Source organism: Ips typographus, linkage group LG3 (assembly GCF_016097725.1).
Source record: "Ips typographus isolate SLU linkage group LG3, UJ_Ityp_2.0, whole genome shotgun sequence".
NCBI lineage: Eukaryota > Metazoa > Arthropoda > Insecta > Coleoptera > Curculionidae > Ips > Ips typographus.
Window position 1 is genome coordinate 3670608 of NC_138424.1, and position 14269 is coordinate 3684876.

The 14269-nt window shown below is 36.7% G+C and overlaps 1 protein-coding gene across 5 annotated transcripts in view; it reads right to left on the reverse strand.

The window, feature by feature from the left end:
* The window catches only part of sns (nephrin adhesion molecule sticks and stones), a 41990-nt gene that overhangs the window by 5105 nt on the left and 22616 nt on the right, over nt 1-14269 (reverse strand). For all 5 annotated transcript variants that reach the window (XM_081976166.1, XM_081976163.1, XM_081976162.1 and 2 more), the window contains exons 4-7: nt 2409-2561; nt 1333-1592; nt 391-616; nt 33-332 (exon numbers count right to left, since the gene is read on the reverse strand). In XM_081976166.1, the coding sequence (XP_081832292.1) occupies nt 33-332; nt 391-616; nt 1333-1592; nt 2409-2561 (939 nt within the window). The remainder of the gene's footprint in view (nt 1-32; nt 333-390; nt 617-1332; nt 1593-2408; nt 2562-14269) is intronic.

The window sequence follows — 14269 nt, forward strand, 5'->3', positions numbered from 1 at the left end:
ACCAAATAGCGCAGTTTTACAATAAAACTTACATAAAACATTAATAGTGTGCGTAGATACCACATTTTCAGTTAGTTGCATGTTGAGGCCGTGACAAATCACCACCAAGCTTCGTCTGTTGGGTTCTACAACAGCGGTAATATTTGAAGTGGTGATCCAACCACCTTCTGGTGAAACCACAGTTCTGGACGTGGCATTTCTCACTTGTCTCCCGCCTACCATCCACTTAATTTCTGCAGGAGGATTAGAGTTGGCTGTGGTGCAGGTTAGGGGTACTGGGTCACCCACTCTGGCTTCAGTTGGTCCTGAGATGGTCACGTGAGAAGGGGCGACTGAAATGTTCAACCACATCTATGAATTACTCGGCAAAAAGTAATCGACAACACTTACATAAAACAGTCATGTCGATTTCAGCTTTGAGTGGATTTTTAGACATTATGTTGCTTGCTTCACATTTGTATCTGGCCTTGTTATCGCTAGCGTCTGCTGTAAAAGTGTACACATTTTCAGACACCCTTCCGGCTGTCCGATAGGCCATCCTGATTTGTTCCCCATTTTTGTACCAAATTAGCTGCGCTGGCGGATTGCCACCTCTACTTCTGCACACCAGCTCAACCTAAATAAAGTGGTGCGATTAAAGTTGGAAATTAATTGGCGATCCTTGTCATCCGAATAGCGGCAGCGATCAAATACATATTGCGGTCCTGGCACAAAAACCAATACTCTAGAGGCTGCCGCATACATTTATAATTTGAAAGCAAACTTTTGTTTTCCATTTATTATGTATATCGATATGAAGCGTCCGGATAATAAAGCCACGACTAATTACAATATATAATAAAACCCATTTAATTATGCAGCTCTCTATAAAATGTTCACCGCTCTTTAAAACCGTGTAGCTTTTGCTCGTACCTAATATATTGATCAATGATAATACAAGAAATAACTCCAATATATTGTACTGCGTTTGGTTTTTCATTTGGGTTCTCTAAAACTGTACTAATTGGGAAAGTTTTGCCACTAAAAGTTTTAATACAAAAACTGTAGTGGTTGCTTTTGCCAGGTTTATATTAACAATCGAAAAATACGAAGTTAGTTAAAATAGGTCAAAGTAAAAACTTGGTTAGAATTGGTAGTTAACCCACGATATTCTAATTTAAAGAGAGACTGTCAAAAGATCTGCTATTTCTAAAAATGGTTTGTTTCTACCTTTTCTTAACCCTTAGAATTACAATACACACTGTATACAAATGAATTAATCTCCGGGCGCAAATAAGGTAAATGTTTTTCGTTTTTCTTATAGTTTGTTTTGAACATGCCTAAGGGACTTACCGTTTGTCCTCTTTTAATAGTTTCGCCCTCCGTGTATCCCTCGATGTAGGGCAGTCCAGGCGGGTATAAAACGCTTAGTTGCACGGTGGTTCTCATGGGACCGTCAGCTGACAGAGCTTCGTGTCTGGCCTCGCATGTGTACGTGGCAAAATCGTCTTCGGCGGTTGGTTTCAACGCTATCCTCGAATGAGTGTCGTACCTGGTAATCCTTTTGTCGCCATTTTTACCGGGAATTTCGATCGTCTGGTCTTCTCGATTGGCTGCAATTGCAAACAATGCGCATACGTTACAAACCCGGCGTTTTATTATACGAAAAGCTAAAAGATGCTTTGTCTATGTGTGGTTGGAAAAGTCGAGGGTGTGACGATAACGTTCTATTTCCGGGCTTCTGCGCTAGCAGATTCTTTGTTGTAATATGACATTTCGAAAAGAAAAATGGCCATGTAAAAACGTATCACGGCCGCCATAAAACAAAACGGCACAATAATTGCGAACGTTGCCTTATTTACCATATTTTTTGTTTCGAGCTTTCTAATAAAATCCATAAAACCTGCCGTTTTGTGTTCTGAATATTAAGCGACTTCTGTTTCGCTACGTTTAGCCGCGGAATGAATATTTTGCGGCGTCTTATTGCGGAAACTCCGTTTTTAGTGTCGGCTTAACGCGGAATAACTTTTCGAGTGGATAGGTTACCCAATCCTGTTTTGCATTAGAATCTTCGCGCTAAACGTGCTCAATAATATCTTAACACTGGCTAGGGAAACTATACGAAAACTAATTTGCTTTACGGAAAAATGAGTGTCGTAACCATATAAGTTATGTTTACAATAAAATGTATGTCGTTACCCTCACAGTTATGTTGTAGAATTAGACACCTGACCTAATGCCAGTTTTGCTGATTCATACTATAGTTTGAGTAGTGCAATACGTTGAGTTGTTTTTTTATTTAGAAGATATTTCCTTCGAAACTTTAGTAGTTCATGCCGTAATTAGATAACTTTTTACAGCATGTTCTGTGAACTTTATTGACCTAACAATATCAAATTATTACAGTTTGTGTTATGCATTATACTCACGTATATTGATTTCCACATTGCCTCTATACCAAACAATCTTGGCGGCCGGTTTAGCATTTCGAACACGACACTCCAAGTGGAACTCTTGGTTTTCCTTGATTTCGATTTTCGAGTTGTGCCTGTGATCCAAAATTTCCACTGATGATGGTGGAGCTGTAACAGAAAATATAATAAATTTCACTAATATTATTGTTCGTGCCGAAAAAACTACAATGCTGAGCTTCAATTTTGGAGCCGTAATAGTAATAAAACAATTTGGAATTGTTGCGAAGGTTTGGGGAAAAATAGAATTCGGATAAAACAAACGAAACCATTATGCCCGTTTTGTTTTATAAAGCTTTTGTGGGTGGGAGTTTGCTTTGAAAGCGGTTGCATAGAGATATTCCGCTCTGAAATGTTATATTGTAGTCTGTTTTGAATTATATTTTATTAATTATTTTAAGCCTCATTACTCGCCATTTGTCCGGTTTATTTCTATATTTTATCAGTTGTCTTTTTATTTGGTTGTGACGGCTATTGTTGCGTAACTTACCCGGACTTGACGCACGTTTATTTATTTTTTACTAACTATATAAACTCGCAATTGGTTTACGGACGTTCAGGGAAATACATCACGCCCTCCAACAGTTTTTAAATTTAATTTCCAACGTGTTTATCTTGATTATTTTAGTAGATAAACGATTATAAACGGCAGCGCATAAATTTTCCGTTCCGAAACAATGCAGCTGGGATGTGGATTTTGGACAAATCACGGTAAATCATTGATTTGAAAGCCGCGTTGAATTAGTTTTGAAAACGGACTTAGTTTGCAAATCTATTGACGCATTTTTCGCCCTGCAATTTCCCTCCCAACCTTGTAATTAACAATGGAATTAATTTATCCTCACCATATCGCTTGGTTCGATATTTAATCAGATTAAATTAATTGAAATCTTCCGTCGATTTTCTATCGCGCCCGACCATTCGCTAATAATTTCATTAATTAACTAATTTATTAATGCGTGAAATTAAATTTTATTTGATGGCATAGTCCCTGTTCAGTGAATGAAATTTTAAATAAACGTCCGTTATTCTATCAACTATTATACTAGGTTGTCATAATTTAACGGCGTATTACTGGCGTTTTAATAATAAAAAACCAACTTTGGGGTGTTTGGTTCAGTTAATGAGTAAAATTATACATAATTCGTCAGTGTTTGAGTTACATTTTACTAATCAGACATCGTCAATAGCCAAAGCTAAAGCCCACAAAAACCTAAAGAAAAACCGACTCGTCGAGACGAAGTCGTTCTTGTTAGGGAACAGTTAAGAACTCTGAAAGAAAAACGAAGAGCAATCCTAAGGCGTTTTCCATTTGCTCGGCAGGAAGTCGGGGTGGGGAACTCGGGACTCTTTCTCCTTTTTTTTTTCACCGGGCCTTCAGCATGGAGGAATAGCCTTAATTTTGTTTCGTAATTTTCCTCCTTAAATTAAATTTGCCGAATTGCTATGGGCGACGTGCCCGGCTGCTGTACTCGACATTCCTTATTGTGCAGTTCTCCTTCAAAGGTTGCGTGCCTTAAACCGGCTGCGAAACCTTAATAGGTTCGTGATTCGTTCAGGAAATACTTTGCCATTTGGTGTGTACACGTGGAAAAGCCCTAACGATGATTTACCCGTGTGGTAAAACTCGCTTACGGTAATTTTGGAGGGGTTTAGACTTTTGCTGTGGGCGTTTGAACACCAAACATTCTGTAGAACTTGAGACCACCTTTGTGCTGGTCTGAATGTTGCTGACATTTTAATAAAATACTTAGTTTTGTAATAGATTACATAGTGCCATTCTTTAGAATTTAGAAGGAAAAACGATAATTTGATATAACTGGCATCAGAAAAAAAATCTGCCTTTTGCTATATCAGGAGCATGTTTTTATAATTGTTTATATTCTTACGTAACTGATTTCTAAGTAAGTGTTAATAAAACCACCACGTTTTGCTTGAAAAATGACTTTTTATTTGTATTTTGTCTTGATCTAAAAATAATTATTTATAGTATCTGACGAATTGCTTGATTGTATCAATTAAAACTGTATAGTTAACCAAATACATTTGTAGTTAATAAATGCAAACAGTATGTGAGAGAGGAAAGTGAATTGGAAAGCTTCCATCAAATTCGCGCTAGCTAATTTATTAGTTAGGAATAAGTTAAAGGTTGATTAGCAGGTTGAAAGTTTACCCGGGGGTTAAATTTCGTGCAGAGGGTGACACGTCATTACAAACTGTGCCGCACATAGTCCCCCTTTTGTAAATTTGTTCGGGGAAAAGTTTCGAGTTTCCAATCGGCTTCAAAAGCACTCCAAACCGCACGGGAGGCCTCACTCGTAAATGAACAAAGCTTTGGTTCGTCAAAACGTTGGAAATACAATTTTTGGCGTGGGTTTTTGTTGTCGCTGAGGGTACACTCGAATTTGAATTAAACTAAATAATACATTTGTGGTTGCGTTTATATCAATAATCAGGTTTCGTGGTTAAAAAGGGCACATTCGTATGCAAATTGCGGATACCTTCTGCACCAATTTTGGTAAATCCCCGCTTGGATTTGTACGTAACAAAACCAAAAAGGCGCTTTACACACAAATCTAATACGTACAATATCATCAATTACGATTTCTTATCCATAAAGATATGCGATCAGGCAGTTTGGAACGTGCTTTGAATACCCGGCGGCTCATCCGGTCGAAAACGTCCCTAAACGGGAAGAGAAAAGTTTTGGCAAGATTTAGGGCTACTTTCGGTGTTTTTTTTTTCTCGCTCGACCGCGAGTTATGTAAATCAGGACCGGAACGCAGAAATACCACGTCGCAACACACATTTAAATGCGAGACGTTTCTGACCCAAACGGAAATTTCGTTCCGTATAAATATTTAGTTTATTCTGGAGGAATGACTTTTTCCTGCTAAAATGGCTGTCAATGCCCCTAAAAAAATGTTTTCAGGATTTAGGTTTGTTTCATGTTTATGATAACGTTGTGAATTTAAATGTGAAAATTAAACTATTGAGGATGACTTCTGATTGAAGAAGTTTCTCGTAATGTTTTCTTACGAGATTTTCACGTAGTGTCAAAAGTTAGCAACCCCCTCGAATCGCAATTAACCTGCAACCGATGTGAAAACTCCAGGATCGATATAATGCGATTCTGCACCCCCACAGAAGAGTCGGCGTCGTCCTCCTCAAAGAAATCCTCTCAAGATGGCAAACATACGAAGTGAGAAGGCGCCCCCGACGAATAATATTGGTTTCGTAAGTGCCAAACATCGAGTCTGCGATGCACATTTTACGGCCCTAGGAAGATGCGGTTGCCATTTCCAGATTCGAATAAAGTCCGATATTAGTCCGATTTCGTTTTGCATTTGAAAGGGAATAAGGGACGGTTTTCTTAATATTCCGGCTCATCTGGGACCGAGTTTTCGCGTCACGGCTCACGGAGATGAATTTATGATTAGCGGCGTTCGAGACGGTTTGCGATTAAGAAAATTGGGGATTCAAACCTCCCACACCCATCCGGTCCCCACACAATTCTAGGGGAATGACAATCTGTCAAGCAATGGCGTCTCCAGTGACCTGGCTGGCATGTATATTGGATTTAATCCGAGAGATGTGGAACACAAGAAAGAGGTTTGAAAAGCTGAAAAGTTTAATATCTGCAAAAGGGATCTAGTTTGCCAGCAAAAATATATACAGAGCAAACAATTTACAGTCGAGGCGCAGACGTATATCTTTTCTATTACGTTTGATGGATTTATAGCATTTTTAAACTGAGCCCGTAGATCTATGCGGAAGTTTCTGTTTTTGCTAGAGATTCCGGCTGAATTAGCGATTCCTATCTCCGTGAAGCGGGCTTCTACCGAAAGGCTCTAAATATAAAGGAGTGACACACAATGCAACCAAAACAACCAAACTGCATTTTATAATAATATAATGCCCTGAAACTTTGGTGGTGCTAAATATTCCCCAGTGTCTCCATTCAGCTCGAACCAAATTAGAAATTCATGAAGAGTTTTCCCCGTAGTTTTCTCATCAGAGAGAGATTTCGTCACAATATCAGAGCACCCAAAGTCTTTTATTTTACTGCAGATGTATTTACTTTAAGGCTTCTCGTCGAAGAAGTGGGACAGCCAAGATAAAACTTGCCGAAGGTGGGATTCAAATGGAATTTACAATTCGGCCTCCGCGCCATTGAATTAAAATTTCACTCTCAACCCTTTTAAAGTTAGGAAACTCCCGGAAATTTTTCCTCAACAGAAAGTTTCATTTAGCCCGGGTGCGTCTTATAAATTATAGATGTTACTTGGCGGAGTTGGAATTATAAAACTTTCAAAGAGCTCCGCCTACCACCAGACTCCATTTATTATTCTTCAGTGACGCTCCTAGATAATTTCGACACCTTTTTACTCGCGGCGGATTTTTCCTGCGTCGAAAACGATTAAAGTCCACAAACTTGTAAAACGGCACATCAAGGGAAAACTTTCTCCCCCCCCGGCTCAGATCATAATAATAATAATTTAAATATTCGGCTTGCCGCAAATTATATTCGGAAAGTTTTAAAATTCATGAAAGCCGAAAACGCCAAATAAAACGTCACACGGATACTGAAAAAGACGAGCTAAATGGGAAAACGTCTTCGGGATATCAAAGTTTGAATTATATTTAAAGTTTGTATATTTCCAGTAATATGGGCGCGTTTAGTCGCTTCTCGGGTATTGTTTCTGACAAACGGAGATAAACTGGGACAGTGTCAGACTTAAAGTTTTCCAAGTATCTAATATGATTAATTAAATCTATTGTGCAATAGAGATCAATTTTAGTTGAAATAATTTCACTACTTAATAGTTTACAATTGGGTGAACAACATAGACGAAATTAAAAACATTATAGATTAGTTGATAATTTGTGATTGGTCAAAAATAGCAGCAAGCTGAAAGCTGCATTTTTGACCAATCATAAACTACCCACTGTGTTGCCATTTACGCAAATGTTGCACATGTAGACTTAGCATCAAACTCCTTTTTTCAATCTGTTTATTCTTCCGTTCCTCTGAGTTTTTGTCCTATTCTAATGGTAACGAAGAGTCCAAAGTCATAAACTGTTCTTTTGTTCAATATTTATGGTATATTTTTCCCGTTTGAATTATTTTTGACAACAACCTCATCAAAAACAAAAAAAAAACTGGGTTTGGCCAACGTACTAAAAGTATGGATTTCAATTAAGGGAGCGCAAAAACGTCAATTGTGCCACGAGAAAAGGACCGCTAATGGATGTTTGTTTTTCGGAATTGATTTTTGCGCCAGCGTTCCTTAATTAAATATATCTATATGTATTTTGGAAACCGGCCGAAGCAATTTCGTAAAAGCGTTTTGCTTAATTAGTACGGTTTCGTCGGAAAACTTTTCCGGCTTTCCGTTCACGTTTCCCGAACCAACTGAGGCGTAATTGTTATTTTTCCTGTTTTTCTTTCGAATGGTACGAGTGAAATGAGAGAGAAGAAATTTCCATCGTGTCGGATTTAGGTAAAACACGTCCTAGTAGAAATCAAATTCCATCTGGTTCGCGTTCCATATAAAAGTCGATGGTTGTATTTGAACTTTTCTATCGTATTCGGTTGGCTTTTTGTTTCCTGTTTCCTCTTAAAAGTTGCTAAGATTCTTTCGAGACTTTTGTCCTGTCCGGGCTACAAGGCCTTTTTCGAAACTTTCTTATTAAGTTACATTAATAGATACGGAGCCACGATTTTTACGCGAGCGTTCCGAAGAACTTTCGGTTTAAATGCGAGAATTCAATTCCCCCGTCCTGTTGGCTTTCAGACGAAGTTTTTTTTTCTAGTTTTTTTTTGGGTCGGAGGTTTGGATTTCAAAGATTCAATTGTTAACCTTCGGATAGTAGTTTTCTATTATATTATCAGGATAAAAAGGGGCAGTTGAGCCAGTCACACAAACCTGAGTAGCCGACTTGAAAGTTGAGCCTGAATTGGAAAACGGCAGTTCGTTTGATGTAAGTAGCTTAAGAGAAATAATCTTCTCTGAAAATGCAACATTTCTTCTAGGAAACAAGACTTAAGGGTTTTCAGCAAATTCAACCATTAAATAAGTAGGAAATCTGAAAGAGCTTTGGAAATGTGATGCGATCTATTAATAGTAACCAAGTATTATACATTGAGAACTTCTTTTATAACTGTCTAAAGTAAGTACTAGTTAATCTACAGATTCAGCCAGTTTTGCATCATAATCCAGACTGAATATTTTCTTAACAACTAATAAAACTTTTTCGAGCTTAACTACTGTTAACATTAATGTGGATTTCCAGGGGTAGAGTGCAGTAATTTAAACTTCGGAGTAACATTACACATACTCGTGCTACGGGCCTGTCCAACATAATAAAGCGCCTCCGTAGCACAAAATAGTTTTGGTAAATGTGCGGTAATGCGTTCCACGTACCCAGTAAAAGTTGCCGCAATAGTTTCAACGATTTCGGAAGTTGTGAACAGTAGTTGCTTTTGATGGGCTTGCACAATTCAAATAATTTGATTAATGGAGCCAGACAAATCTACTTTCCGTACACTGAACGGAAATATTAGCACGTTACAAATTTAGAACTGGCGGTTGGCAACCAAGATAACTTTTCAACCTTAAAATTAAGGAGCCAAGGTTCGTTTAAAAGAAAAAAAATACAAAAGTAAGAGAGACAACTTAACTGTAAAGTGCTTTCTTTAAATTAACGTCCCCTCTGGGAAAAACTTTCATCAAACCTGAAACGTTGCCGCATCGCCCCGAGCCCGAAAGTAAGTTTAATTATTCCGGACGAACAATTGGCAAATAATAACCCAGGAGGACATTTAATATCGCGACGATGACACTAGAAAGTTTCTGTAACTGAAAACTATAAAATCGAGTTTCAGCACCAGAAAGGCGCCGGTGAAAACGAAAAAAAAATTTGCAGTTGTTACTTGTCTGACACCATGTAATTTTATTTGCTTTGTGCATTGTCCGTTTTAAGTTCCTATTTCTCTTTTCTCCGTTTGAATCAAATGGGTTGTTGAGGTAATTTGAAACCTGATGACTGTCTTCGTTGTGAGACAATATTTTTAAGTTGCTCCAATTTTTTCTTCTGCGTCATTTTATCAAATAATAAAGAAAACACCATCTACTATTACGCAAACCGAGAAATTTTCCAAACCATTCTCTTCGACTATAAATTTGTGTTTTCTGATTTGTGGATGCATATTGTTGGGAACAAAAAGAAGCACATTTCGATGCTCCGGCATATACGGAACGAAACTCGTTTAAAAAAAGCTTTACGAAATCGTCCTTTTCGCCGACATAAAAGGCGTTCCTCGACGATTCTCCGCAGGATTCCCATTCCGGGAACATCAAAATCCTGTCCGAAACGGCGCTGATTTTCCGTCGTAATTCGGAGTCTGGAGCAAAAATAATAATAAGCAATAAAAGAAAAGGAAAAATAACGTTATTCAGCGAAGAGGCGGTGGGTTTTCACGTTCGTGGGCCCCAGATCTTTTTCTGGCAAAGAAAACTTTATTAAATTTTACTTTTACGAGCCCGTTTTGTTCTGGTTTGTGTTATATTTCTCGTTTTCTACGGCTAATGAAAGTGTTACCAGCTCAATTTATTTCTGCCAGACCATTTTTGCACGTCGTCGGTATATACCGTCGTAATTTTTATGGATAATTTGTTTTGAGGACGAGGCAAATTAGAAAACGAATATTTTACGGTTCCGCGAGTACGAAAATGTCTGTTTCTCAGAAATTATCAGTCGGGCCTTAATTCTTATTACCCTTGGAAAGGAAATAATCCCGGCGGCTGCCAAATTTTTTCTCCGGTTCACGATTGATTGTATTTTCAGGAAATTGAAACCCTGTTAGGGCCTAACTGTAATGAACAGTTCAATCTATCTTGAGATCCAATAATTCCTTTAATTAAGAAAGTGTGAGTCATATAGATACAAATTATGTGAAAAATGTGCAAAAATTATAAAAAAAATTAGCAGAGGCTTCCAAAACTTCCAATCTGCAATAATTTAACCTGTATTCTTATTGCTCTATCTTAGTGGCTTCATTAATATTTTCTTCTCTATAAACGATTATTTTACTTTACCCTGTTGTATTTTTTGAGTTGCCACTGATTAAATACTCTGTATTTACCGTTCATTTCGTTAACGTTGAAGAGAGAGAAAGCTCCTCTATTAATCTTTGAAAGTTTGAAATTAAATATTGGAGTAAATATTTGCGGATGTCTAAATTTTGATATTAATAATTTCGCGCTTTGTTGACAAGGAGTTTCCTCGCAAAGTCGAAGTTCATAATTTAACAAATTTAATTTCGCTTTGTGAAAGGTTTAATAGACTGATTAAAGCAATAAGTTTTGGCCTGACTATGGCGGAAACGTTCCTTATCATTCATTTCGTTTCACTCGAAATGACGGAAACATTTATTAATGGTTCTGTGCGCTTTTTTTTTGGATATTTCAATTTATATGGATGAAAGCCCCGCATTTTATTTACGGAAAATGTGACGTCTTTAGACCGGTTTAATTATTGAAAGGGTTTTTGGGGGAACAATAAGACAGAGATGATGTCGAAAGAGGGAAGGAATAAGGGCACGCTAAAGCTTTACTGAATTTATCGGGGAAAAATAAATTATTTTTCGATTGAGGACTTTAAATTTAATTTTCAGTACAAGAGAAAATAAATTAAGGAGCTGGAAAATTGAAGGTATTGGATTTGTTTTTCCTCGACTGGAGTGTGTGGTTTTCACTCCCCTTTTGGATTGTGGAACAAAGACCTTCTGAAATTAGTTTCTCTAATGTTTTCCTTAAAGGGAATGACTAAATCATAGTCGTCTGCACGAAAGTATGTTTTGCCTCTGTTACGGTCACGCGAGATTCTGAATGAGGATTTTTATACTTAGATGTGTTTGTTTTTGTGTCTGAAATGCTTCTAATGAACGTTTCGTGAGTCCATCGTAAAGTTTGAGGGAATAATTAAGACCATTTACTCATAAAATGCGAGCAGGTAAATCTTTCTTAATCTGTAAATTAAAATGCAGTTGAAATCAACAAACTCTAATTAACTTAGTTGGGAATCGATTATCTGTTTACAAAATAGTCCTGAACAAAATAAAATAATAAGCCAACGTTTTCAGACTGAAACTTATTGTCCTAATCAGTCTATTAAACCTTTGGGCAAAGCGAATTAAATTTGTTAAATTATGAACTCTTGGAAACTTGTCAACAAAGGACGAAATTATTAATATCTAAACTTAGACATCCGCAAATGTTTACTACGATGTTTAATTACAAACTTTCAAAGATGAATCGAGCTGTTTCACTCTTCCTATTGTTTACGGAGTAAGGGGAAAATGAACGACAAATTAACGAAGATATTTAATCAGTGGTGCTTTATAAAATACACGAAATTAGAATAGGAATACAGTTTATGTTGAGTCAGGAAACGCAAAGGAGGAAAACAATTATGAAAGGAAATTACTCAGTATAATCACATTGATCACATTGAAATTTTTGATTTTTGATTACTAGTAACAAAACCGTTTAACTGAAATCCACTCTTGCTGAATCCATTAAAACGGTTTAAAGCCAATTTTGGAGGGTTTTATCCTAACAACCTTTATTATATCTGCTTCATTTTGTAAAATTATAAAGTAAAAAAAAAACAATTGCTTTTCTCAGAGGAATTTTTAGTTGAAAATGTAAATAAGGTTTATTTTTGCTTGTTGACAATGTCTGATGCTATGTAAAATCCCATTACAATAGCGGTTTGTTCTAAGCGAATTTTTATGTTATTGACAACAGTTCAACAGTATAGTCGCAAAAGTGGCTACCGTACAGTGTATAAATAGAAAAACGTAAAAAAATAACTCGATTCTTTATTGACAACAAAATATCAATAAATACAATAAGCAAAGGCTTTTGTAGATAAATCCTCTTGAAAGAGTGAAAAGTAACTAAATCATCCATTTTGTGCTTTTTTTACATTCCTGGTGGTCCAAAAATCCGCCCTCTTGAAGACGAAAAAGTCACAAAGTTAATGAAATAAAGTATTGATTTGTAGGTTTACATATTTTTAGTCCTGTAAATTTATTCTTAAGCTGGCTGTAATTAAAAGAAAAATACATTATAATAAAATCGAAGTCGTAAAAAATTCACTACAAGAAAATATTAAAAACTTTTAAGTTGGTTTTAATACGTATTAACTGATTTTGTATCAGCATGTACTGTAATTGAATTTTGGTAAGTTTGGATTGAGACATGCTTTTTCATAATGTTCAGTTGTAAGCACGTCTAGACATCTTTTGGTTGTTAGAGAGAGCTCTACACGAATTTTTCAAGCAACATGAAATATGTCTTAGGAACTGTAACAGACAGTTTTTTCGGTTGCACTCACATGGTAAATAAAACGATGTATCCTGCATGCGAGTATTCCAATTTTTTTTACCACGTTTGTATCAAATATATCATCCAGATTTGTGCAATCGATCGAATCTAAACGAACATAACATAATGCCGAATGAAAAATAGAATAAAGCGCCGTGATTCGCTTTGTCCCGTTTTTCGACTGTAATTTTTTGTAATGGCCGATGACGTAGGGCCCGGTTTTAACGAGGGTCCGTTTGTAATTTTTAGCAATTTTAAATGGATTGCGGCAGTCGTCGAATTGCGAGAGTGCCCTCCCCAGGCTATTAGTTTTTTTCGTTAATAAGTTATTTAAATTGCGCTATGAAAGCGAACGATTTGATTGGTCGGGATAAGGACGCAATGCGTACCAATATTGGAGAGATGTAAATGTGTGGCAGGAATTTCTTTGGAAGTGATTTGCAATTTGCTTGTTAAATTATTAAGACTGACTGCGTTTATTGTGCTGACGACCGGAAACTTTCTATCAAAAGATAAAATTCGAGAAGACAAGTTGGCACAATTTATGTAAATTAGACATCGCAATATAATTCATACTAAGCTTACAAAGTACACATTGTTAAGGGTGAAACTAATAGTATTTGTCATGATATTCCGGGGGTTCTGTCATCTTAGAGTCTAATGCATATGAACAAGGCATATTTCGGAATTTACTACACCGACGGGGAGGCTTTAAATTAATATAAGGCACGCTAAGACCCCAATTACAGAATGTTATGTTTACCGGGCGCTCTAGGTAAACTGGCATTCCCTTTTCTAGCTTGGAATTTTCATTCCCGAAAACTGTCAACGGTTAAATTATCGATTTCTATGTCTGATTCAGGTGGGGGAGTCTTGGCTTTGTCTGAAAGGAAAATCATAAATGTAACTAAACAGAAAGTCAAAGGGTTTTCTCGGCAATTACTAACATCCAGGCATTATTTTTGCCGCATCCTTAGCGATGGGAATAAGGGAATACTTGTTTGGAGGTGAAATTTATACGTTTGGGTGGCTATAAATTATTTTTGTACGCTCCGTAAATTCCGACTTAAATTTACTTCCGGCGTTCCTGTTATGAAGTGTTTACCAGTTTTTGAGTGGAACCGAAACTTCATCGACAATGCCAAATTTCGTTGTCGGCGAACTATTTAAAGTGGTTTCGTATGAATATTAATCAGGGAAAACTTAATTGCAAGTTTTAGTTAAGTCTTGGTAATGATAAATTTTCGGTGCAAACTCGATGACGCCTTAATGTTTCTTCAAAAATGAGCTTAGTCCTTAACTACGTTAAGTTAATCATTCATTAATCATATCGGAATGTACAACTATGCTGTTTGTTTTTTTTTTCAAATAAAGAAGCATCAAGTGTTTAAAAAACTGAATGTGATATATTTGTTTTTAAAG